Raw genomic sequence first — 26,565 nt, 5'->3', positions numbered from 1 at the left:
AAACAAAAAAAATTGCAATACTATAATTTGATTGATAATTTGATCCATTTAGTTTTAACTTTGTCTATTTCTACGGCAACTACAAAGGGTGCATTTTCAGCTATGAAGCATGTTAAAACAATTGTCCGTAATAGAATGGGAGAGGATTTTCTGACAGATTCTATGATTATCTACATTGAAAGAGAGTTTTCTTTAAATATTGATTCAGATTCTATAATTGATGAATATTATACTTTGAAGAATTGTATACCACAACTTCAATAGCATGTGTATGGATCATCTTTGTATCTTTGGAGTTTGGTATTGAAGGTATGCATATTGCACACTAGAACACAAAACTTAGTTTGGTATTGAAGGTATGCATTTACTAGGTGAAATTGAAAGTTTGAGATAAAATTGTTTGCTTTTACATTATTCACTATTCAACTTTAACCAAGTTTCTACATATTGAAATTTTGCAAACTTCGGGTCGACCACTGTGTCATTTTATATGTCATAACTTGTTCAACTTGTCGTCTTGTTTACTTTGCAAGAATCTTTTATGAGTGTTGTTTTCTCAAATTAAGTTATTGTAACCTAGTTATTGACTTACTTTTTGTTGTCATTTTTAGGAGTATCAAAGTATTTCAAAAATGAAGTTAGATTATATCATTAGATCACCTCTAAAGCCTAGTCTTTTACCATCCTTGTCCATGGTATATTGGTATTCCAAAGTCAATAGGGGAACTTTGGGTGATACTATTAGAAACTTCTTCCTACACTATCATGGATCAAACTACTTAGGACATCAAATAATTTGTCGAAGGAGAAAACTGTAGAATTTTTCTGTAAGTATATTTACTCTTTATTCACTATTTTTTTTCAGATGTTTTAAATGTTTAGTTGAGACTTGAGATGTTATACTTGGTTACATTTACATTGGCATGTGGCATATCATGTTTGAGAGTTATTTGAATGTATATTAGTCTTTTGTTAGATTTTGATTTTCTATCTATTTCAAATATAATTTTCTTTTGCAGAACTCAAGAAGAAATATCAAAGGAATTTACATTACTTGATTTTGGCCACTCAACCTAGACTCATTATATTTTGGATTAATGAGGTGAGGTTAGTTTATCATTTCATGCTATTGAGCTCAATACATCAAGGTATTCTTGATATTTTGGATTTGCTAGTGATTGACCCGCATTTTGCATGATTCAACCTAAAAATACTACGATGACATCCTTATTGATGTAGCTTATTATATTGGAACATGGTTACCTTTTGTCTAGAATTTGATGTGATTTCAACTCTAGAGTTTTAATTACCTATTCGATGTACTTGTCTAGTTCCATAAGTTATGTGATTCTACTCAACTTTAGACCTTTATAAATCTTTTGATAATTTATATTCTGATATATTTTTAGTACTCATTATTTTCTTATTTGTTTGGTTGATATTTATCATTTTCTTATCTGTTTGGTTGATAAATGAGTTTTTGTATGGATTTGAGTTGAAATAAAAGATACATGTTATAATTATTCTATTTGTCTTGTAAAAGATATTTTTTGGAATATTTTTGTGTGATAATATTATAGGTTTCTTTGAATATCTATTTTTTAAAAATATTAAGGAAATTAATGATGAAAATTTAATTATGTCGTTATGTTTAGCGATAGCTATTAAATTTCATCGCTAAATTAGTGATGAAATTAAATTTCTATCAGAAAATACATTACCGATCAAAATTTTTGCAACCAACAATTTTGATGTTAATTTTTAATTGTTTTTTGTTCATGTCTAATGAATATATTATTTTATTTTCAGTTAAAAATTTTTTAGCCCAAGTAGATAATAAATCCTAGCTCCGCCATTGTGACCTGTGCCTCTTTCCGTATAGATGTGTGCTTTATACTTTCTACAAATAAGATTTAGATGCATCATATCATGATATATATTGACATATAATTTCAAATATGTGGAATTATCTATATACTGTAGATGGAATTGTATCCATGACATCTGAGTCATTAATAGACTTTAACCATATCATAGTTTATTGATTGGACTCAAATCATATCATAGTTAACAAATGATACAAATTTATTTATGAATTGTATGAACCTAGGATAACCTGATGTTCCTTGTAACAATATTTTTGTGTTTTGAATCTTCACACGATAAAACAATAACCATGTAAAACATGGTTATTATATGAAATATCTTATGTCCTTTTAACAGACTAGTTATGTCATATTATTTCAACATGTGTTTAAAATATTTAATACTAATCAATTTTTTTATTATATGATATTATTATATATATACTTACCAAAAAAATTTCAGGATAAGTTCAAAAATGATGATATTGAGCTATATCGTGAGGTAACCCTTGGGAATATTTTTGAAGTGAAAGTTTTCATGTTATTCTTATCCCATCTTTTTTATGTTATAAATTACTTTTTTAGTTTAAATGTCTATTTTTTTTAAAATTATACTAATATTAATATATTTACAGAAAATGAGTAAAACAAATACACTAACATATCCTTAAAATCGATGCCACATAGAAATGAAGTAAGTCTTTTAGGCAATTGACATATTAAATGGTAAGTCATGTATTATAAAGATTTTGTATTAATTTAGATATAAAATTTTGTCTTATTTAATATTTATAGGGAGGAAAAGACGGACAACCTTCAGATTTTGCATCAATGTTTTTTGAGATACGAAAAAGGAGAGATCATATAGTTGATTTTGATGCAGTGGAAAAATATGTGAGTATATAATATTTTAATTCATTTCTTCACATGATATTTGATTCATCATAGATTTCAAAATCTTTTAACTTATAGAAGGATTCATTATAGATTTCAAAATCTTTTAACTTATAGAAGGATGAGATTTGTGAGGTCGTTCAAGAAAATTCTTCCTTGTCAAATGTTCAACATGTCGAGAAATGTTTTGGACCTCAACGACATGATCATGTTTTTGGCCATAGAGGAGGAGTGAGGCCTAAAGATGTGAGAGGACCTATTGCGTCAAAGTAAGAACTTTATCACGAGAATGTCACACTACGTGAGAAAATAAATAATATGGAATCTGAATTTAAAACTTTTAAGAAGTTGATGTTGAAGAATTTACCACCTAACGTGCAAGTGATTGTATCAACTTTAGATACTATTGAAGGTTGAATTAGTTTTTTTTATTATTATTTCTTGTTTATTACTTGATAATGAGAATGAGTAATTTTGTTAATTTTAAGTTATAAATGATTCATAGGCACACAAGTAATTGGTGAGGAATACTTGAATGAAGATTGATAGGCACGCAATCAATTGATGAGGAATAATAGAATAAAGATTCATCTTAGTGATTGACAAGTATTCTTTAAAATACTTTTTGTACTTTGTTGTAATGTTATGGAATATGTAAACTCGTTTACATGTAAGGAAATAACGCTTTTCCAAATAGAATGAAGCTCTCTGATTTTTTTTTTTTTTAAGAAACTTTGTCCAACTCACATGCATGCCATAGCCTATGTTGGATTGCTGATCTACACGTGCCGCATATTTTTCTTGCTTTACATCTACCCTATCACCAATTGTTTTTATAGAGCAAGTAATATTAACTGTTCTTTGAGGTAGATTGGGTAAGTTAATCACTGATGGATAACAAAGTTAAAAGTTTTTTGTACCTTACTATTGGATTTCACAAGAACATCATTGCGTTCCAATTTTGGAATTGCCATGTCTATTGCTACATATGGACAATCAGATTTTTGTTGAATTACCATAGCCTCTCTCACTAGTGGTTCCTTAACATCATTTCCAAATGAATTTTGTACTTGTTTCTACCATTTACAATAAGTTTGATATTTTTAGTAGTTTGTATATGAAGATTTCTAAGTTCTTTTAAAGTTTTTATTGTGATACTTATTTTTTTTTATATATTTATTATAGGTATTGGAGTGTGGAAGGGAAATAGATTCTGTTTTTGAAGCTTTTGAGAATGTAACATTTTATATATGAAGACTTTAGATAAATGAATACTAAGTGGATGTTAATTTTATTGGATAATAATTAGTGATATCAAGTTTAATGATGTAGAAATAATTATCATGAATTATTGAATGATATTTTAATATATTATGTTTTAATTTTTATTAGCATTGATTAATGAATTTATAAAAAAATATATACATTTTGACAAGTCCGATAAGTAATACCGTCATTGCCATTAACGACGGTATACTAAACCGTCATTGTCATTACCGACGGTATGCTAAAACGTTGTTAAATAATTAAACGATGTTAAATTATAGTATATACAATTATTGTTGTTATTATTAATGACAATTATATATATCGTCGTTACTATCATTGTTGACGATATCTAAATTTATCGTTACTATCACTAACTAAGTTAGTTAATACCGTGGTTAAAAGCTTTTAACGACGATATATCGTTGTTAATCACTTTTGACCCTTTAATGATAAGAAATTCCATCGTCAAAAGGCCCACGTTTTAGTAGTGGATTGAACTTTCATTCCCAAAGAGAATCCAACGATTTAGAATGACAAGGCAACACCACACTTCATGTGTTTTATGATAGATAGAATAATATAAGGTTGAGTAGGAGATAAGTCGGTTGCGCCACAACTGTTGTTTCCTGGAAAAATTAGAACCTCCATGGTTTGACGACTGGGATGTGATAGGAGTAGTGCCAAGCGGAAGGCATGGGGCCTGATTGCGTTACCTTGTTAGCATTCATTTTTATCCCTCGTCATTACTATCCAAAGCTACTGTGCACTGATTGGTTGGTGCGAGGAAGATCATCTCCAAATAATATTTTTACCCCTCGTCATCTAGCCATCTGGTCCAAGATTCATTTTCGCCGAAGAAAAATAAGAAATACAACAAAATAAAATAAAATAAAAATAAAAGCATTAGAACTTTGACAAGCTTGAGATATACCTTGCTAAAGCAACAACACAAATAGATAGGAAGATAATGAAAATACAAACCTCTTACATAATTAGCTATAATACAGATTCAATTCTTGGGACTATGGTATCATGATAAGATATTTAGATTGTTATCCAGATACCCCATGATTCGAATCTCAGCTATGATGTATTTATAAAAAATTTTCCTCCAAATAGGGGGCGTAACTAAAGGATATTGGACTTCTGGGCTGGCCGTCGTGTGCACTTTTCGATTTATCCTGGTGGCCGGTGGGAAATTTTCGTGGGACTTGACCGGTCACCCCAGAGATCAGGGACGGATCCAGCGGGGGCTTCTGGGCTGGCCGCTGTGTGCACTTCCCGATTTATCCTGGTGGCCGGTGGGAAACTTCCGTGGGACTTGACCGGTCACCCCAGAGAATTCAGGGGCGGATCCAGGGGGGGGGGCGGGGGGCGGCATCGGCGGTCGCCCCCCTTGCCGGTGGTGGAACCCCTAGTATTATGGGGTTCCATCGATAGAGATGGAGGCCCCTTGTTCATCGTGATTGCCCCTTCATATTTGAATTCTTGGATCCGCCACTACCAGAGATAATCAATGAGGTTAATTGGGATTATTATTTATAATACAGATCCAATTATCTCCGGGACTATGGTACTATGGTAGGATATTTAGGGTCCCCGTGACCATGGTGTCGCGGTAGGATATCCAGGTTATCACTCAAATACCCGTGGTTCGAACACCAGCTACGACGTATTTGTAGAAAATTTTCTTCCAAATGGGAGGACATAATCAATGAGGTTAACTGAGATTATCATATAATACAGATCCAATTGTCCCCATAGGGTATCCAGTTGACTATAAGATGATTGGGGACAAGCTATGAAGTGGAAGGACACTAAGCTGTCACCTAGGCACTCGTAGTTCGATCCTCAATTATGATACATTTATAGAGATTTTTCCATCAAATGGAGAGCACAATCACGGGATTTGAGCTTCTAGACCGCTTGTCATAAATGCTTCCCAATTTATCTTAGCAGTCGATAGAAAACTTTTGTGGAGCTGAGCAGGTCGCTTCAAGTTCGGTGTTACCTTATTTATTATTGTTTATAGTACAAATCAAATTATCCTTACGTGCCTAATTGGCTATAAGATGACTCAGGTTCTAGGGTAAAAAATTTATGTGGAGACCGCTTGTCATAAATGCTTCCTAATTTATCTTAGTGGTCTATAGAAAACTTCTGTGGAGCTGAGCAGGTCGCTCCAAATTCGATGTTACCTTATTTATTATTATTTATAGTACAAATCAAATTATCCTTACGTGCCTAATTGGCTATAAGATGACTCAGGTTCTAGGGTAAAAAATTTCTCGCATGTCTTAATCACTACCTTCCTTTATATATATAATATAAGGACGACTTATAAGGAACTAACACTTAAGATGAGCACAATCATTTTTACTTTTGTAGGATAATATACAACAAATCCAATTGAAGAAACTTATATTTGATACTACTTCCAACAACTTTACTTGATTGGTCGAAGAAATTTGTAATTCACTAAAATTGTTTATCCAATCAAAAAGACGAGAGAGAGAGCAGGCGAAGAATTGAAATCCTAGCTCTATCCTCGTCTTCCTTCCAAGCTGCACGTTTATCATAAAATTATCACGATTAATTTCAAAAAAAAATATACATGCATATATTAGAGCAAAGATAATATCATTTATGCTAGGTGGTCTAATATTATCGGTTCTAGGATAGATAAAGGCAAGCCTAGTGCATCGATCCTTTTATATGGGAGAAGTTAGATATATAATAAAATATTATATACTCATTGAAATTTGACTCCAACACTAGGTAATACCCAATTAATGAACACATGCAATACCAATATATATACAAATAATAGTTAAACGATGGAAGTGTACGTGATCTCAAAGCTTGTAGTAAATCGACGACGTCTACAAGAATTCCGACAACTACTCGTGGCCATCCAACTCCTAGTTTTTTTTTAATCTCAAGGGGCGGCTCCACTGTTCCCATGGGGCTATGTACGCCACTGCCTAAAGCATTTTTAATGTATTTATACTCACATACCTAAATTTGATAATTTTTTCATAAAATAATCATGAGATTTCTCTATATTTTTATTCTACTTATTTAAAATTTTATTATTCTTAATTTATGCTATCAAATTCAGACATGAAAATATAAATATATTAAAGAGAATTCATGGAATATATTAGTTTTAGTTTGAAGTGATACATAATTCTTTAAATTCATTAGTCAATTTTGAACAAAACTAATTTATTGACCTACACCATTCAAAAATTTAATATTTTTTATAAATCAAAGAATTTTATGAACCATTTGTAGTATTAGTTAGTAAGTATCATTATCCTAAATCTTATAATGAGCTAATGTCAAATTTTATAGAGTATTTGTAAGTTTAAAAATTACCGTTCTTAGTTTATGCTATCCAATTCTGATATGATGACATGAATATATTAAAGAGACTTTTAGAAGCATATTGATTTTAATTTAAAGTGATTTTGAGTTATAAAGGTCCACTAGTAAGTTTTCAAAACTGGTGGATGGATCTATACTATAACAACAATAACTACAATAACAAAATTTGAAGTGATTATGGTGGATGATTCTATATTATTTAAAAATGTGATATTTTTAAATCAAGAGAATCTGGATAATTCATTAGTAGTATTGATCCTTTGTAAGTTTAAAAATTTACCGTTCTTAATTTACGCTATCCAATTTAGATCCGGGAGTATAAATATATTAGGGAGTTTTATAAGAGTAGATTAATTTTGATTCAAAGTAATTTAAATTTTTTAAAATCTATCAACTAATTTCGAATATGGGGAGGGAAACAGGAGGTGATTTGAATATAATGAAAATTAAATATGTCACATGAGAAATCTCTAAGAGTACGTTTGGTTGGGGTTATCTATCCAAGGTTATTAATGAAAATCTTATTTGGTTTAAATAATTAATGATTTTTAAGTAATGATTTATATCTGATATATCAGTAAAAGAAGCATACAACCTGAAATTAGAAAACCTCAGAAAAATAAGACTTTTCTTAATTCCAAATTAACGATATTTTTTTTACTAAAAATATCCTTATATTTATACTTTGGGGAAAATACCTCAATTTTTTAAAAAGCAAAAATTTAATTTTTAATTATAAAAACTAAATAAAAAAACGTAAAGGAAAAAAAATAACAAAAAATAGAAAAAAAAAATGAGACGTAAAGTCATAAAAAATCGAAACGTAAAGTAAAAAGTAGAAATAAACGTAAAGTAAAGCCACATAAAGTTAAAAAAATAAACAGAAAAAAAAAAAAAAAAGTAAAAAAAATTTAAACGTAAAGTGGAAAGTAAAAACAAATAAAAAAATAACGTAAAATAAAAAAAAACTATGTAAAGTAAAAAAAAGGTAAAATTATAAAAATAAAAATAATATAATATTTTATTTTTTTTATAATTTTAATTATGTATTATTTGATAATAATATAATTAAAATTATACACAATAATTTAAACCAAAGTATTAATGATATAAGTAAAATACCGTATATTTAATCTTGTAGAATTTATTTGTTAGCCCTTGCCTTTAAACTATAGGCGCTAAATAAGAGTGGTCCCGATAAATTTGCAGCCCCGAACCGTTCTCGCACTCGATGCAGTGGCTGCGCGCCCCGTTTCGCCTTCCCCTCGGACTCTCTCCGTTTCCGCGTCTTCTTCCCTCGCTTCTCCCTTTCTCAGAACCCGCACAAATCCCGCTCCTTCACTGCCGAACTGCCATGTCCGGCCGCCGCACCGTCACCGACGTCCTCATGGGCAACGCCCGCGCCGCCGCCAAGGCCAAGAACCCTACCCCTGCCTCCAGTGACCAAACCCTGACTCCTTCTAAGAAACCTAGAATCTTAGGCGACGATGCGAAAAACCTCAATGAGGATCCTCCTGTCGATGGCAGCAATTTCACCGTGGAGTTGAAGAGGAAGTGCGCCGACTTCAACCCCAAGAAGGCCACGTCCTGGAAGAACGGCGAGCCCGTGCCCTTCTTGTTCCTCGCGCGTGCCCTCGAGCTGATCTCGAACGAGTCCGGAAGGATCGCCATGACGGAGATCCTATGCAACGTGTTTCGGGCCGTCATTGCCACCACGCCTGGGGATCTTCTTGCCACCGTTTACCTTTCAGCTAATAAGATTGCAGCGCCTCATGAGGGTATTGAGCTCGGGATCGGCGACGCTTCTCTCATAAAGGCACTCGCAGAGGCTTATGGGAGGAAGGAGGAGCAAGTGAAGAAACAACTCAAGGTTTTAACTAGAATGTCAATTCATATTCGTGACTTCTTTCCTTTCTTTTCCTTTTTTTTTTGTTTATTTAAGGAGTTCTGCTGTTTGGAACTGAGTTGCAAGTTGCGGTGATAGGAACTGGGTGACTTGGGTCTTGTGGCCAAAGCTAGCCGATCGTCTCAGAAAGTGATGTTCAAGCCTCAACCTTTGACGATATCTAAGGTGTTCAACACATTCCGTGCTATTGCAAAGGTGTGATATTTTCTTTTCCCTTCAATAATCTGGTATACGAAGGCCAATATCTGTTGGTAATTCTGAAAAAGATAGTTTTTAAATATCTTCTGGTAGGCACAAATTTGATTTCAATCTTAATCTTTGGTCGTTAGAGCAAGTATGCTATGCCGATACTGATTCATTGAGACAAAAACAACAATTTTCCCAGATATTTCTTGGTGTATCCGTATATGTACTGGGGTTAACTTTAATATTATCTGAGGATAAATTGGAAGATGATATGCAGGGTTATGTGTTTTCCATCAGACTAAATGAAGATAGATGGGGAAGCTTCATTTTAAATAACAAGGTTCGAAGAAGGGTTGTATGTGCTGCACTGCACATGCATATATGGAACTGGATATCTATGCATATGCTACATGCATTGGGAGCTGATGAACACTGAGACAGCTTGCTTGTTTTTTGGCTGATTCATAACTAATGTTTTTTTATAGTCCCTTCTAAGATATGATGAGAATTTATCACTTCAAATTTTTGAGGCTTTTATACAGGCACATAAGTTTGGCATATGATTCTCGAACCACTTCTTTTTCCTTTCTTTTTTCCTGAAAATACAATATTTTTTGGTCCTCGGCTCTTGCTCAAATGCTAACAAACATCTGATAGTGCATTCATACTTGAATATATTGTTGGAAAGCAGAAACATGTGTAATATCTCATTATGCGCTATCATAGCATGGTTCCCTTCAAAAGGTAAAAGAAAAAAAATCTGGTGCTTGTGCTGTCATTGTATAGCTTTCTTGTTGCTGAATAAACGGTCCATTTAGTTTTACCACTAGGAATTGTGCTAAAGGCCACTATTTTTATTATCTTTACAGGAGTCTGGAAAAGATAGCCAAGACAAGAAAAGGAATCACATCAAAGGACTTCTTGTTGCAGCAACTGATTGTGAACCTCAGTATTTAGTTCGTCTTCTCCAGGTAAATATTCAGCTTCATCCATTTGTAGTTTTCAATTCTAGCCTCTAAAGTTACTTGAAATCAAATGCAGTCTAAGATGCGAATTGGGTTGGCAGAGAAAACTGTCCTAGTAGCTCTTGCACAAGCTTCTGTGTTCTCTGAAACAAATCAAAATCAACATTCACAAGCTCAACCTGATTTTGAAGAGGTTAGGTATTAATATGTTTGGAGTTATCTTTGCCTTCTAAGTTCTTCCAAAATCCAACTTGTAAATTATTTGGAATATGCTTCCTTTTATCAATATTAATGAGTTGGACTCTGCTATTTTCCCTAGTTGATCACAACACTATGGATCAGTTGCTGATGCTGTCACCAAGTCCTAAAATGTATTATAACTATATTACATGGCTGTATAAATCATCAGAAAAGGATACAAACTGGAGAAAGTCCATAGAAATTCAAGCTCATTAATTTGGAGCTTTAATAGCTAGATTAATAATCTAACACAAATACCAAATGCAACTTCAAAGCTAATCGATCATTTGCTTAAATCATAAAGCATCATCGTGATCATCATGAAACTGTTTTCTTCATATTTAAACATTATATATGATCATTATTATTATAAATCATACATTTAAGGATAACATTGTTGCTAACTCATGCATGTCAACTATGACAACTGAATGTTATGATAAAAATGATTCTCATAATCTGGTAACATATCTGCAACACATTAGAACTCAATGTCATGCTCTTTTACAATGCTAATTGATATAGATTGTATGACTTTGCCACTTGAATGCCAAACAACGTATACAAGCAGGAAATTTGGTCCATAGTTTTGGCTGTGTGCTCTTTTTGGTCCTGAATTGTAAGAGAGATGATGATCTGTGGTTGATGTTATAAAGGAGCAATCATCCCTATTTGGCTATTGATTTTGGGTTGGTGGTCGTCTTCATCCATCACAAGTTTCAAAGCTGACCCTTGCTTTTCAGCAATGAGCTTGGGGACAAGTTGGGTCATTGGTCTTGGGATGTGGGTAGTTGGAAGGGCTCTAGGTGGTGGATCACAACTATGGTGTTATAGGTTTTGGGTGGAGGTGAATGCCATGTGGTTACTCTCATTAACTGCCTGGATTTGTCTTACTGACTCTTTCTTTTCTAGTTTCTACATTGTTTAGACGACAACAACAACAACAACCAAGCATTTTCCCACTAGGTGGGGTCGGCTGTATGAATCCTTTTACGCCATTGAGCTCTATCTCCTATTATATCATCATCTATATTTAAATAAATTTTATCTTGTTTTATTGTTGCTAACCAAGTCTTTTTTTGTCTTCCTCGTTTGATATGCATGTTTATCATAATTTCACATCGCCTAACTGGAGCATTTATTGGTCGTCTAAGTACATGTCCGTACCATCTTAAACGTGTCTCTCGAAGTTTGTCCTCAATAGATGCAACTCCGACTTTCTCTCTAATGCTCTCATTCCTTATTTTGTCCATCTTCGTATGTCCACATATCCACCTTAACATCCTCATCTCTGCAACTCTCATCTTATGCTCATGTGCTCGAGTCATAGTTCAACATTCAGCTCCATATAACATAGCAGGTCTAACAGCGATTTTATAGAACTTACCTTTAAGTTTAAGAGGTACTTTACGGTCACATAAAACACCCGACGCTCCCCTCCATTTCACCCATCCTGCTTGTATTCTATGTAAGACGTCTCTCTCAATCCCTCCATCATTTTGTAAAAATGATCCTAAATATTTAAATCTCTTGGTTCCGGGCAACTCGTTCTCTCCTAGCTTAATAATTGTTTCATTACTTCTAATATTGCTAAATTTAAATTTCATATATTCTGTCTTTAATCTACTAAGCTTAAAACCTTTCCCTTCTAGTGTTTCCCTCCAAGATTCTAGCTTAGCATTTACTCCTTCACGTGTCTCATCTACCAAAATAATATCATCTGCAAACAACATGCACCACGGTACTGTGTCTTGAATGTGCGCAGTGAGTTCGTCCATAATTAGTGTAAAAAGATAGGGACTTAGGGTTGATCCTTGATGTAACCCTATCTTTATTGGAAATGAAGAAATCTTTTTATTCCAACAATACATATCCTTAATTAGTTCAATATATGTTACGCTAACACCTCTCTTTTCTAAAATTCTCCATATAATTTCTCTTTGGGACTCTATCATAAGTTTTTTCTAAGTCAATGAATATCATGTGTAGATCTTGTTTTTGCTCCCGATATTTTTCAATTAATTGTCTAAGAAGATGTATAACTTCTATTATCGACCTTCCAGGCATGAACCTTAATCTTTTTTCTATTACTTTTTCCCAAAGTTTCATAGTATGACTCATTAGTTTAATACCCCTATAGTTTGCACAATTTTGTATGTCTCCCCTGTTCTTATATAAGGGAACTAGAGTACTTATCCTCCATTAATCAGGCATTCTTTTTGTTTTCAATATCATGTTAAATAATTTTGTAAGCCATTCAATACCTTGTTTCCCTAAGCACTTCCATACCTCTATCAGAATATCATCTGGTCCAACGGCTTTTCCATTGTGCATCTCATTTAAAGTTTGTTTTACTTCTGAAGTTTGAATTCTACGATAAAAATTAAAATTTCTATGCTCATTTGACCTAATTAAATTACCTAAGTTAAGTTAGTCACATAAACCTTCATTAAAAAGTTGATGAAAATACCTCTTCCACCGCTCTTTTATTTCTCCATCATTTACTAATACCCTATTACATTCATCTTTAATACATTTTATTTGGCTAAGATCTCTTGTTTTCCTTTCTCTCACTTTAGCTATTCTATAAATATCTCTTTCCCCTTCTTTTGTATCCAATTTTTGATATAACTGTTCAAAAGTTTCATTTTTTTGCTTCACTCACTACTTTCTTAGCTTCTTTCCTGGCTATTGTATATTTTTTTAAGTTTTCCTCGTTCTTACAAATATATAATTCCTTATAAGCTATTCGTTTTTCCTTCACTTTCTCTTGTACTTTCTCATTCCACCACCAAGATTCTTTACTTAGTGATGCATGTCCCTTTGACTCACCGAGTACACTCTTAGCTACTATTTTCAACTTTGATACCATCTTATCCCATGTTGTATTAGAGTCATCGTATATTTCACCTAATGCTTGTACTTTTACCTTCTCCTTAAATATATTTTGTTTCCCATCCTTTAACTTCCACCACTTAATTCTAGGAATTGTATATATTTTCTTTCTATTGATACTATGTTTGAGGCGTATATCCAACACTACTACCCTATGTTGGGTAGTTAAGCTTTCTCCAGGGATGACTTTGCAATTTTTACAAATCTTTCTATCCTTATTCCTAACCATAAGAAATTCAATTTGCGATTTATTATTCCCACTTTTAAATGTGACTAAGTGTTCTTCTCTTTTCTTAAAAAACGTATTAGCTAATATAAGATCATATGCTATCGCAAAATCTAATATAGTTTTCCCTTCCTCATTCCTCGTTCTACATTGTTTGAGCAAGGTTTAAAATCTCGACCCGTGGGAGGTTTCGGTCTCAGACCGGAACGATACGGTTTTGGTATCGTATTGTGCCGTGCTGATACGGTTTCGGTATTTTTTATTTATATATATTAATTATTAGATAAATATATTTATGATGTATAATTTAAAAATAAATTGTATATTGATTTTGTATAAATTCTCAATTATTGGACAATGTAATATGGTTAGAAAAAATAATTAAATATAATTTTCTTTAAAGAAAAAATTAATCTTGAATTAAAATTGATACATCATAATATACTACTTTGCTAATATCAAAAAGAGTGGTGTGATGGAAGATTGATTCTTACAACATTCTACTTAGGTAAATAATATAAATTTTAAATAGTAAAAAAAAAACATCAATTAAACAATAAAATAGTAAAAAAACTATAAAATAATAAAAAAATAATCAGAATATAAATTTATTTTTATAGATTTTTTTATAATTTTTAAAGATTTTTTACAGAATTTTCAAATGAAATTTAAAATATTTAAAAATAATTTTCAGAATATTAATTAAATTAAATTTATTTAAAAAATTTAAATTTTAAATATATTTTTATATATTTTATTGAGATAATTTAATTGGCGTTTATAAAAACCTATTTAAAATATCACACATGGGAATGGTTTAAATTAATGAAATGAAAATTTTAATTTTCCATTGCGTCAAAATATCATGCAGGGGCGGATCGCGGTGGGGGGGGGGGGGGGGGGGTCTGGGGGCGCCGAAGGCGTCGCTGGGATGTTCTGGCGCCGACGACCCTTCCGAAGGCACCCCGCGATGCCTTCGGCACTGTCACGGGAGTGCGACGCATGCTTTTGGCACCGTCGCGGGAGCGCGATGCTTTCGGCACCATTGTGGGAGCGCGATGCCTTCGACGCCGAAGTCATCGCAGGACGCTTGCGGCGGCGCCGGAGGTGTCCCACGACTCCTCCAGCGCTGCCTGCGACGCATCGAGACGGGGAAGCTTAAGGTGCCGGGTGGTGGAACGGTAAAAACTGTCCGTGCCACGTGGCACGAAACGACATTTCAGTCCATGGTTCAGAGTTGATGGTCCTTGGGTTAATGAGATGGAGGGGCAACTCACTACTCTTATGTTTCTGTACCTCAGTATCATGCACTGCAAATGTGTTATATTTGCTCCTTGAGATCCTAGAACCTGTTAGTCTATGTTTTGGGAAACACCTCTCAAGGATTTAATAGTACAAATTGATCTAATATTCTCTTCTAAGCTAGCATACAGATTTTCAGTATGCTAAATGAAGAATTTGATTTGTTACAAGAAAATATAGCTTTTTTTGCTTGATCTTAATTTATTTCTTCTTTCACTATATGATGCCACAATCACATTGGCTATATCCATGTTTTCTTTGTTGCCTTTTATGAGATACTATGATAATCTTTGTTGATCATGCTTGATAATTTTTCTAACTGCTGGTAAAGACTTATGTAGTTTTTCTTTCGAGCTACGCTGATTTATGTTTTATTGGTTATTATGCCCTGATTCATTGGACCTGTAAAGTTTAGGCTGGGAGAATTGTCAAACAAGTCTATTCAGTACTCCCAATCTATGATAAAATTGTTCCCGAGCTTCTTTCTGTGGGAGTGTGGAAACTTCAAGAGGCATGCAAATTTTCTCTAGGTGTTCCTGTGGGGCCTATGTTAGCTAAGCCAACAAAGGCAGTGTCTGAGATACTTGATAAATTTCAAGGAACAGAATTTACCTGTGAATACAAATATGATGGTGAACGTGCCCAGGTACTATATGACCTTTGTTGTGATATACAACATGTTTGTTGTGTTTTTTCCTTTTCCCTGAAATGATTAGTTTTTGCAGATACATTATATGGAGGATGGATCAGTTGAGATATATAGTCGGAATGCAGAAAGAAATACTGGGAAGTACCCAGATGTTGTTAGCTCAGTGTCAAGGTATTTCATGCCTTTTTAGCCAGCCATATTTGTAAATGCATATTCATTGTGGTAACTGGTAACTATGTTTATATAACCTAATTTTTTTTTCTCTTTAAAAATTGCACTAAGATTAACTCTGAACTACTCACCTGGATTTCTGTAAGAGTAAGGGATGTAAGTGGTTGAAAAGGACAAGTTTAGTCTTTTGATACTCTAGGGCTTCTTTGTCTAGTCAAGTTGGAATGTCTGAGTTGTTGATACAGATAAAAATTACATTGATTCAGGGGTTTTAAATTATTTGGGGGAATATAAAGTACAGTTATATTTTATTTTCTTCTTCACTTAGTACAGTGTGACTTTGTGAAATCCTATAAAAGACGCATCCATGCTGTTGTTATATAGATTCAAGGAATAATATAATTTTCTTTTGTCATATGCTCTACTCTTTTGCAAGATTGTCGACTATGTATGCAACCCTTTGTAAGATCGTTGACATCTCGTGCCACGTCTGGTGGTAATAAAGCATAACCTCATTTCAATCCTGAAGCCACTCAATTTCGTAACTCCTTGTTTTTGTGGCCTTCTTGTTGCTAGTTGCTCAGCTCCATTTGCCAATGACATTCCAGAATGCAAACACTTCCCTCTTGTGATCACCACTATTCTAAGCTAGCATGCGGATTTTCAGTATGCTAAAAATTCAAGTTTTTTTATGTCCACTTTACTATTTTTAGTACACACTGTTTTATCCAAAACTTAATTAGTTTGGATTACTATGAAAGCCTATAAAAAAGCTGCCATCCGATATCTGGATTTACTGTAGGAACAATATGTGATTTATTCTCATAGTTTCTCATTTCTCTCTCAAGATTTCCAAGCTTATAAAAGGACTTCCATCCCATTGCTAGATTCACTGAAGGACCAATATGATATTTTATTCTCATATGCTTTCTTTTCTCTCACAAGATCTCCAATTGTGGTACACGACCTTCTATGAGATTACCAACTAAGGCTCATGGATTTATCTTGTGGCGCATCAGTTATAATTTGAAAACTCACCTTGTTTGGTTGAAATTCATTGTAACGCTGATTATCAGAGGACTCTGAAAGTGGAAATTTTTTATTTTGCTAGGTTCAAAGACAATGGAAAAGCCAAACCAATAACCCCTTGCATTTCACCAATATTCAAATGTAATAAAACTATAGTTTCCAACAGGTTTTAAGATGGCACTCCGAGTGGTAACTAATTTCTATCCAAGCGAGGAAGTACCTCCAGAGAGATTAGAGACAAATCAAGATGAATATTGCGAAAAGCATAATTTAAGAAGCCCAAAACAATGTTTGAGGCTGCAGGATTAATTTTAAGTGTGCTTGTTTTTTTATTAAAGGAAGCTAATGGTAGCTAAAACAGCTAAACTGAGATATACAGAAAAGAGCTGTATATATTCACGGTCTTTTTGGAGAGAAGAATAAAATATGCTTAAATTTCCTAATGTTCACTGTAGAGTTTACATGGCTTGTCACTTGTTTTAATTTGATTATTTTTTGGTTGACAAGAAAAAGGTTTATGCAACTGCAGATTCAAGAAGGCTAATGTGAAATCCTTTGTGCTAGACTGTGAAATTGTTGCATATGACCGTGAGAAACAAAAGATATTACCTTTCCAGGCAAGTAATTTTTTTAATCTTATTTATTTGATTGAGTTCCTCGTTCTTCATCTAATCCACGCTATGTTCTAATCATTAATCTTTTTTTTCCCCTTTTTCATTTTCCTTCTTGCTTTTTCATTTTCACTCTGCTCACCATTCTAAGATGGTTTACTATTTGATATCTAAATGTTAGGCCACATTACCTGTTGTTTTAGAAACCAAACTGTGTTTTTTTGTTTTCAAGTGCTAGGGCGTATGTTTACAGCACAAATTCGGTATTAATGTCATGTGGTAAGCTAGTTGGGTTCGTAGTTACTTAACCAGTGGTGACGAAATGTCCACCACAATATATTCACTGACACTGTTTCATAATGTCCTTCCACAATCGTTGTTTAATTGTGCTGTGTTGAGAGTACAATGTGTGTAAACAAACAAAAAAAGTGTAACTTACCAGTGAGAACCAATGTATTTATTGAATTTTATTTTATGCTTTTAATATGGATATGTTCAAAGGCTCTTTAGAGATTCTGTAGTTAGATGAATTGATGAGAGTTGAGAGCAGTATAGGGGCAGAGGAAGACTAAAATTTTGAGATTGAGCTGAAAGTTGGTAGATGAGCTGGTACTAGTTCCATCTGGCTATTTGTTGATTATTTGATGGACCATGGGATCCCTAGGCTGAGTGCAAAAGTGTTCCATGGTCCCTAGGTCGAGTGCAAAAGTGTTCAAATCAACATTCAAGACATAGGGTTGTTTAAGTACTTGTTTCTAAATCAAAGTGATGATGCTTATCTTGCATCACTCTCAATAGGTATCTTTCGTTTGTACTAATTTTCTCTGTGAATAATGTGTTTTCTGTTGTGTCCTTTTCTCTTCCATTGCATTTAGACTTATCTGCTGGAATTTATTGATATTGGTTGATGGCTTTCCTCATTCTTTCACTACGAAATCATTTACAAAGGCAATATTTGTATGCTGGCATTATGCAACTTGCAATATTTGCATATTGATAATAATATGTATTTCGCAATGATTATTTTTTTTTAATAAGCTGCTAATTTCTTCTCTTAGATATTGAGTACTCGAGCTCGGAAAGGAGTGATCCTAAGTGACATAAAAGTAGCAGTTTGCACATATGCCTTTGACATTCTGTATATTGATGGCCAACCTCTTCTTCAAGATCAGCTGAAAATTCGTAGAGAGGTATACTATTTGCACGTGGTGGTCCTGCTATATCTTAATATTTTATCTGTATTTTCTTTGGAATCGACATTAGCTTAGCTTCCACTAGCAGAAAATTTATGATTTTATTTCACATTATATGCTAATAAGGATGGCTAGTCTTTTTTATTTTTTTTTGAAAGTAACTATATGATCCAATCAAGGTTTGAAATTTCCATTTCAATCTTGGTTTGCTTCTGACCAGAATATTAAATATTAATGCAACCCAAAAAAGGTTTGGACCATGTTGACCTAATTTTAGATCAGCCTCACTAGTCACTCCTCTTGACAGCGTATTGTGAATATATTTGTTCCATTGTGAAATGAGTTGATATTACACTATCACCGAAAGAGAACTTGAAAAGATATTGCCAATCCATGCCAATCTACTTTTGGATCCTCACCCCTGTTGACATGATACCTGCAAGAATACAAATATATCAGTTCCATTATGACTTGACTTAATATATTGTTGAAGCAAGTTGTAAATTATATTAGTTCTGAATTCAATACTGAATTATATATATATTGAGAGGAATGCTATGCCGGACACTCAGTGAGCACTTGATGTAATTTTTTTGTTTTTATTTTTTTTAAGATTTAATACTATACCCTAAACTCTAAAGCCAAAACCCTAAATGGCTAAACCCTAAGCTTTAAAAAAATGCTCGCAGCGTAATATCTTTATATATATATCTATATATAATTCAATTGTACTAGTTATAATCTTGTGTAGTCTATTTAATTATATTAGTGAAAGTCATGCATAATCTCAATGAGGTGATAAATCTATGTAGCCTACCTTAAATAGTTATTACAAGCATGGTTTGAAATTTTGTATCAGTGTGTATATCGATAAGTATCATGTTATGCTGATGACACCCTTAGCATGCTACAACACGTCTTGAATTGAGATAATATTGGTATATTTTTTGTAGCTTATGTCTATATAAGATATTAAAAAGTACTATTTCAGAAGGAACACAAAGGGTTAAGTATATAGTTGTGTTATCTTCTTCATCTCTTTCCTCTAACATCCAATTAGTCACTGTGGTATCATACATCGGAACTTCAGTATGATATTGAATTTCAATTAAAGACCAAAACTCAAGCACAGTTTGATTTTAAACCTTGATTACACGCACAACTTGCTAGTGATTTTAAGTTTCTTATCTTATATACTATTTTACCTAATAATATATTCTTATTATAATATATTGTATTAATTTTCTAATATATTAAGTAGGAGGCTTTGACAACATGGATCTGGATTCCCACTTGCAAACTTTTGGGCTTTCTAGTTGTGGCTGATCTGCACAGTTTGTCAAGTCCCACTTCTCTCTTCATGTATAGCCTTGTATGAAGCCTCTGCTTGTGACCCACATTTTGCTAGTTTTGTTAGACATCACATTCATACTCTTTTGTCCACTTTTGGTAGCCTTTGCTTTCAATATTCCAGCTTTTGGATGAGGAAAAAGAAGACGAAGAGGAAGGTAAGAGGAGCCTATTCTGCATGTTGGCTTCACAGGTCCTATGAGCTTAAACAAATGCATGTATTGCTGATACAAGCTCTATAGATGAATGCTATGGAGCAACACAGGGACCGACATTTGTGAAACTAGTAATCTTCACCTGTGCAGGCTTCGTATTGGTTTTAGTGTGTGGGTGGAAAGGTAAGTCTCACCCATGCCTATCCAAACAAAATGATATTCATATCTTAATCCCTGGATCCAATAGATCCTAACCAACTGTATAAGCTAATAAGTTACACAGTATTTACTAAATCTGTCAAAGCGCAATGTATTATTTAATCAATGAATCTGCACAGTATGTTCTTTGAATAATGCCTTCAACTTAGGGTTTTATTTGCATGACAGTGGGAATTACCCCCAAGGATCCACTGAAGAATGAATAAAGCAAAAGCTGCAGATAAATTGTGGAAAATTTTGAGTTGTTTTAACATGCTTTTGAAAGTGTTAACTCTTGTAGTATTTTGATAACCAATGTTCTAAATAATCTGGAACATAATACTGAAATGTCTTCATCTGATGATAGTTGAACCCCTGCTTGATCAATGAAGAGATTTGATGCCTTTTCAAGTTTATAGGGTGGTTTCATCTCTGATCCTGACAAATGCTTTGGAGACAAGCCAGAATCAGTCCTGTACTTAATTTTAGGCCTGTAAGAGTATGAAGTATGAACAAGTCCAAAGTTGGCTCTTCACTGTTGGCTGTGGGGTGAATTGCTTGAGAGGTCTGACTATCAAGTACTCCAGGAGCTTCATAAGATACTTATGCTCTTGGCCAAATACATTAAACACCAATTTGATATATGCTTCCTAGTTCCTATATTTTTGTGACAATCCATAGTCCACATTCTCCAGTAGTCCTGTTTAATGTGCTATTGCTGAGTGATTGGTTTATCGAGAAAATTGAACTCTAATTATTACTACTACATCTTAAACCCACACTATCTATGACACACTGTCTTATGCTATCACACTAGGATCCTAATTTGGTTGGTTGGTATACATATTTGATTACGGGCTCTGTTTTGCAGTATCTTTATAGTTGCTTTGAGGAAGTTCCTGGGATATTTCAGTTTGCAACTGCAATAACATCGAATGACCTGGAGGAAATTCAGAAATTTCTTGACACTGCTGTCAATTCCAGGTAAATATGACCAACCAGTACCAATTCTGTTCATATTAAGTGATTTCTTGAGCCTGGATATACACACAGAAAATTCTGTTGGCATGGCTGCTATATATATATTTCGTCATTTGGAATTTCTTCCTTATTTTTCATGATAATCTTATAATTTTCATGAGCCAACACACTTGAGTATGTTTTGAAGCTTTAAAAAACTTGTTCTTTAAAATAAATGAGTCATGGAATTATAGGAGAGGATGAAGTTGTAGAGCTTGAACACATGGAAATTCAATATAAATGCAAAGTGATATCTTTTATTTTTCATAGTATATAAATATAGATGGTACAAACACAATTGATGGTGATGATAACGATGTAACATACAGAAATATTTAAGTATTTTGATAATATGGTGCTTATGTTTTTTTCATTAGAATTAAGGTCTTCCTGTATAATTTGGCCACTTGACATAATTAATTGTTCTTTGGGCTTATATGGGGTACTAAAAAGTTTGGTGCTTTTAAGATGTTACTTTTCTTGTTTCAGCAGAGACGTGGTATCCATTATTTTAATAATTATTTTTACTTGTGTAGTTGTGAAGGTCTGATTATAAAGACGCTGGATAAGGATGCTACCTATGAGCCTTCGAAGCGATCAAATAATTGGTTAAAGTTGAAGAAAGACTACATGGAAAGGTGACGAAAGTTTCTTTTCATCTAACCTACATTTGTAATTCATAGTTGATTCTTCTGTTTGCCTAATTGGAAGTATGGGGATAAAAACTATTTTAAAGGGTTAATGAAGACAAAGCAATAGAAAATTGCAAACCTGTTCTTTTCATGTACTACTAAAAAATAATCTCATCGCCATTATCAAATCATATTAGCCCAAAAAATATTTGAGATCGACTAGATCAACATATCCTACTTTGAACTCTGCGCAAGAATTATTAAATTTGGATCTCTTAATTTTGCAGCATTGGTGATTCCCTTGACTTGGTACCTATTGCTGCATTCCATGGTAGGGGAAAGCGTACAGGTAAATGCACACTAAGTTTGATCAAACAAAGTGGATTTTTGAAGTATAAGCCTGTAAGCTGAGTAATCTATGTGTAGCATTGTTTCTCCCTCCTGTGACATTTATTTATGTTTCTTTCATCTCTTTCTATAACTTGATGACTTATTCCCTCAGTTTTTGTTTTCATGGCATAATGGTTTTGCAGGTGTTTATGGTTCGTTCCTTCTTGCTTGCTATGATGAACATAATGAGGAATATCAAAGCATTTGCAATATAGGTAAACCAGCAACTCTAGATGTAAAGCTTTAGAAAAATTAAATATTTGGTATACTTTATCAAACTTCTGTTGGTATTTCCAAGGTACTGGTTTCTCTGAATCACAGCTTGAAGAAAGATCAACAAGTCTTCGCAGTAAAATCATTCCAAAGCCCAAGGTGATTCATATAAGTAACCTATTTTACATGAAAACTTGATGGCTATCAGATATCTAATACCAAGATAATTCCAGCCATATTATCGCTATTCAGATACAATGAATCCAGATGTATGGTTTGAGCCATCAGAGGTAACAATACTATTGAGATTCTGTAGTAGTAGTAGTAAGATGTAATACCTTTTCTTTTCCATCACTTATGCTTTGTTTACTTGGGAGAGCGGAAAGTAAAACTAAGGAAAAATTTCTGAAAGTTTTCATCGTTTACTTCATTAAAATTTTAAGAGGGAAGAGAAACACAATCCATTAGCGGATAGTTTTGAAGCCAAAATCGATCACCTCAAAATCAGGCGGAAAGTAGCGGATGGAAAAAAAATGACGCATGTATCCCTTTTTATTCACAAAATTAACCATATATCAAAAAAATTTGATGCATGTACCCTTTTTAACTCACAAAATTACGCCATATACTAAAAAAAAAATGACGCAGGTACCTTTTTTTCAATTACAAAAATTACACCACATGTACCCACCTTCCTCAATCAAGGTAAACAAGCATGCAGAGGAGGAGATTTCTTTCCCTTTATTCTCTTTCCATGCCCCTAAGTTTGTTTCGTCCATCCATCGTCCATTCCTTTAGGTAAACAAAGCATTAAGGCTAGCATCCTTTATTGCATTCATTAATTATGGGGTGCATCCGTGCATATGCATCACAAATGCTAATGCGTATCCAGTTATGATCATGAATTTTTTTTTAACATTAATTCTATTCATAACTGTAGAATTTGATTTTTTTTTTTAAGATCTTAGATAAAATGAACTTCTATAAAAATAGTTTAGATATGTCACATCTAAGAATTAGCTAAATGCAAAGTGTAGACATTCTAAAACTTGCCACTGTAACAAATATATTGTGCTTATGAAAAAAAAATTGGTTTAAAATCTTCAATTTCGCACTTAACTTTTTTTTACTCAAGATATTTCTTCTTCTTTTTGTTAATTCTTTCTATTTGGAATAGAATAATGTGAACTTAAGTTATTCATCTTCTCATCAAGTCTATTTCTCTAAAGATATTGAGGGGTTAACCAGGTAAAACAATGTGATCTTGATTCGGAAGAATCAAAACTTAATTAGGAAAATAGGCTCCATATTAAATACTGGAGTTTAACAGGTGGACAAATTTTATCATGGATATGTTCCACTAGCTCTAATACAGATATAGTATCAATACTTCTATTTGCTATTGTACCATTTGAAATCACTCTAGTAAATCCATATAAATGACTAATAATATGGTAGAAAAGTCATTCTAACTTCCTCACTAATCCTGGTGCAACTTGGCCATTAAAAATGCATACTGTTTTGTCTTCACTTGTTAAATTAGTTATGATCAGTTAACTTGGTGCCATTAGCATGATTGATCTCAAAGCTGGTTTTTTGCAATGGGTAGAAAATTAATTGTAAGACATTATCATAGATGAAATAATTAAGAAAAGAATTGTCTTAGTTTCTTGACTGCCACCTGTATCAATTTTTTTGAACAAATTAATTTGACATTTTTTGAAAACCAATTATTGGAAGTTAATTATTAATTGTGGGATTCAATCAAGGTTTGGGAGGTTAAGGCTGCTGACTTGAGCATCAGTCCTGTTCATCGTGCTGCTAATGGTGCTGTTGATGCAAATAAAGTAAGTTTGACAGTGAAATCTATATAGAAGTGTGTTGAATAAATTTGTTATTATATCATCAATTTGTAGCCCCTGATGGCAAATCTACATTCGGAACCACTCTCTTTAACTTCCACGTGACATCTTTCTAAAGGGAATTTCACTACGATTTCCTCGTCTGCTACGTGTGCGTGATGACAAAACCCCTGAAGAAGCAACAACATCTGATCAGGTAAAGACAGTTACTAGTATACCTAGTCATTAATAAAGGAATCTGCTGTTTTTTCTTATCTCTTTGGAACTGTTGGATCATAATTCTATAGGTGGCTGATATGTATCGTGCACAGAAGATCAACCATTCAAACAATCAAGATGATGATGATGATTGATCTAGGTATATTATGTTTTTTACATAATCTTACTAGATTGGTTGATTTATTTATGCTTCTTTTGCAATGTCCCTATCCTGTGTTGATATACTGTTTAAGGATTTGGGATTTCTTGGTCACCAGTAGACTAGAAATTTTTGTTGCTCTGAAGCACATTCTAAAGGATTTCTTGCAACTGAAGCCAAGCTTGCTCTTCATTTTACCTAAGTGACTCATTGTAGGAAATTTTCATCATCATTGTCATCAAGCTATGTTTGTCCCAACTATTTAGGGCCAACTACATGAATCTTATTCCTCCATTGATCCTATGCAAGCTATCTCGCTATCAATATACAAATCAATTGAAATCCTTTTTTTTTTTTTTAACATTGGCATATATTTGATCTGTCCTCCCTCTACCACCTTGCACACTCTAATAACTTAAATTTCTAAGTATGGAATTCTCTTGAAGAATAATGTTTTCTATTTTATTTTTTTTAGTAACTTCGCCCATCAATCTAAGCATTTTCGTGTTTCTACTATACAAACTTTTTGTATGTTTTACTTCTTAACAACTCAGACTCTAATCTATAGGTATGGTGAGTCATACCATAATTCTTATAAATTACATATTTAGATCACACAAGACTTCGGAAGATCCTCTTCATCGTGACCATCCATTGATTAACCTATTAAAGTATTAACGATATATTCTCATTTTATCATTTTGACTCCAAAAGCTCTTTTTTATCTAGCCATTTATTTTTTAACTAATCAATGTCAAAATTAAATTACTTTAGTTTATTTGTTATGTGATAAACTTGGTGCACCTGTTTTCTCAGGCCTGCTTGTTTTGACTGCTAGCTGCAATCATTGATTTGTAATTCCAGATTTTTGTCATTGTTGAATGAAGGAACAAACTGAAATATGAATGCAGTGCTTAATCCTTTTTTGCTTGCACTTATTTTGTATTCTCTCATTAAACAAGACCCAATAAACTGCTATATAATACTCTGACTCTTGTTTGTGGTTGAGCACTTCTCATGCTTTGGTTTTGTGCCCATTTTCAGGATCCTTGTTTACTGGTTTTCACCTTATGCAATCCTAACTGGATTCCGGAGTCCTTAAGTTGTCTTCAGATTGACATTTATTATTTATCAGAAACTGAGCTTGTGTGCTTGTTCTAATTCATGTATCAATTTTGTAATTACCTATGTCTGCTCGGCAACATTGTCAAACATTGTGAACCAAGATGAATTTTTGTAACTGTGTTACTTCACATGGTTCAAATTCAAGTAGTAACTTTTAGGGATTATGTAAACTGGTTCTTTTATGCTTCAAATCTAGTTTTATTTTTAAATTCTTATGATTGTATAAACAAATTTACAATTTTGTGATAGTTATCAAAAAGTATCATTGGCATTTATATGAATGTCAGGTTGTTCTTATTGCCTTACCTAATGGAACACATGACTACAACTAGAACTATGATGTTGCTATGGATTTACGTTTTACAGTTTTGCTCGTCTGAGTTAAGTGCAAGCATCACAATTTTCTGCACTAGTATTTTTTTTTTAAAAAAGAGTTTTCACTGTGATGTAAATTCGAATGTCTTGGTGGTG

The 26,565-nt window shown here is 33.2% G+C and overlaps 1 protein-coding gene across 2 annotated transcripts; it reads left to right on the top strand.

Annotated features, from left to right (window-relative positions):
* The first annotated feature begins 8,614 nt into the window (after positions 1 to 8,614).
* Positions 8,615 to 26,375, top strand: LOC121992831 (DNA ligase 1-like). Of its 2 annotated transcripts, XM_042547428.1 has the most exons (18): positions 8,615 to 9,288; positions 9,403 to 9,519; positions 10,380 to 10,481; positions 10,552 to 10,668; positions 15,554 to 15,784; positions 15,864 to 15,958; positions 17,517 to 17,604; positions 18,657 to 18,788; positions 21,366 to 21,478; positions 22,051 to 22,152; positions 22,434 to 22,495; positions 22,680 to 22,751; positions 22,835 to 22,908; positions 22,983 to 23,039; positions 24,519 to 24,596; positions 24,730 to 24,807; positions 24,899 to 24,969; positions 26,014 to 26,375. In XM_042547428.1, exons 1-17 carry the CDS (start codon positions 8,650 to 8,652, stop codon positions 24,962 to 24,964), a joined length of 2,223 nt encoding a protein of 740 aa, XP_042403362.1. In that variant the 5' UTR covers positions 8,615 to 8,649; the 3' UTR covers positions 24,965 to 24,969; positions 26,014 to 26,375. The 2 variants fall into 2 exon arrangements, with proteins under 2 accessions (XP_042403362.1, XP_042403363.1); XM_042547429.1 differs by lacking the exons at positions 24,899 to 24,969; positions 26,014 to 26,375 and having other exon boundaries at positions 24,666 to 24,805.
* Positions 26,376 to 26,565: the final 190 nt, after the last annotated feature.

The sequence above is a fragment of the Zingiber officinale genome, chromosome 6B, assembly GCF_018446385.1.
Source record: "Zingiber officinale cultivar Zhangliang chromosome 6B, Zo_v1.1, whole genome shotgun sequence".
Taxonomy (NCBI): Eukaryota; Viridiplantae; Streptophyta; class Magnoliopsida; order Zingiberales; family Zingiberaceae; genus Zingiber; species Zingiber officinale.
This window is presented reverse-complemented; position numbering and strand designations above follow the sequence as displayed.

Excerpts from the sequence above, each read along its gene's own strand:
- LOC121992831 (XM_042547428.1), top strand. The coding sequence starts at position 8,650 with ATGCAGTGGCTGCGCGCCCCGTTTCGCCTTCCCCTCGGACTCTCTCCG. Across the intron at positions 15,959-17,516 it reads GTTGTTAGCTCAGTGTCAAG|ATTCAAGAAGGCTAATGTGA; the intron begins GTATTTCATGCC and ends ATGCAACTGCAG. Across the intron at positions 17,605-18,656 it reads AAAAGATATTACCTTTCCAG|ATATTGAGTACTCGAGCTCG; the intron begins GCAAGTAATTTT and ends TTCTTCTCTTAG.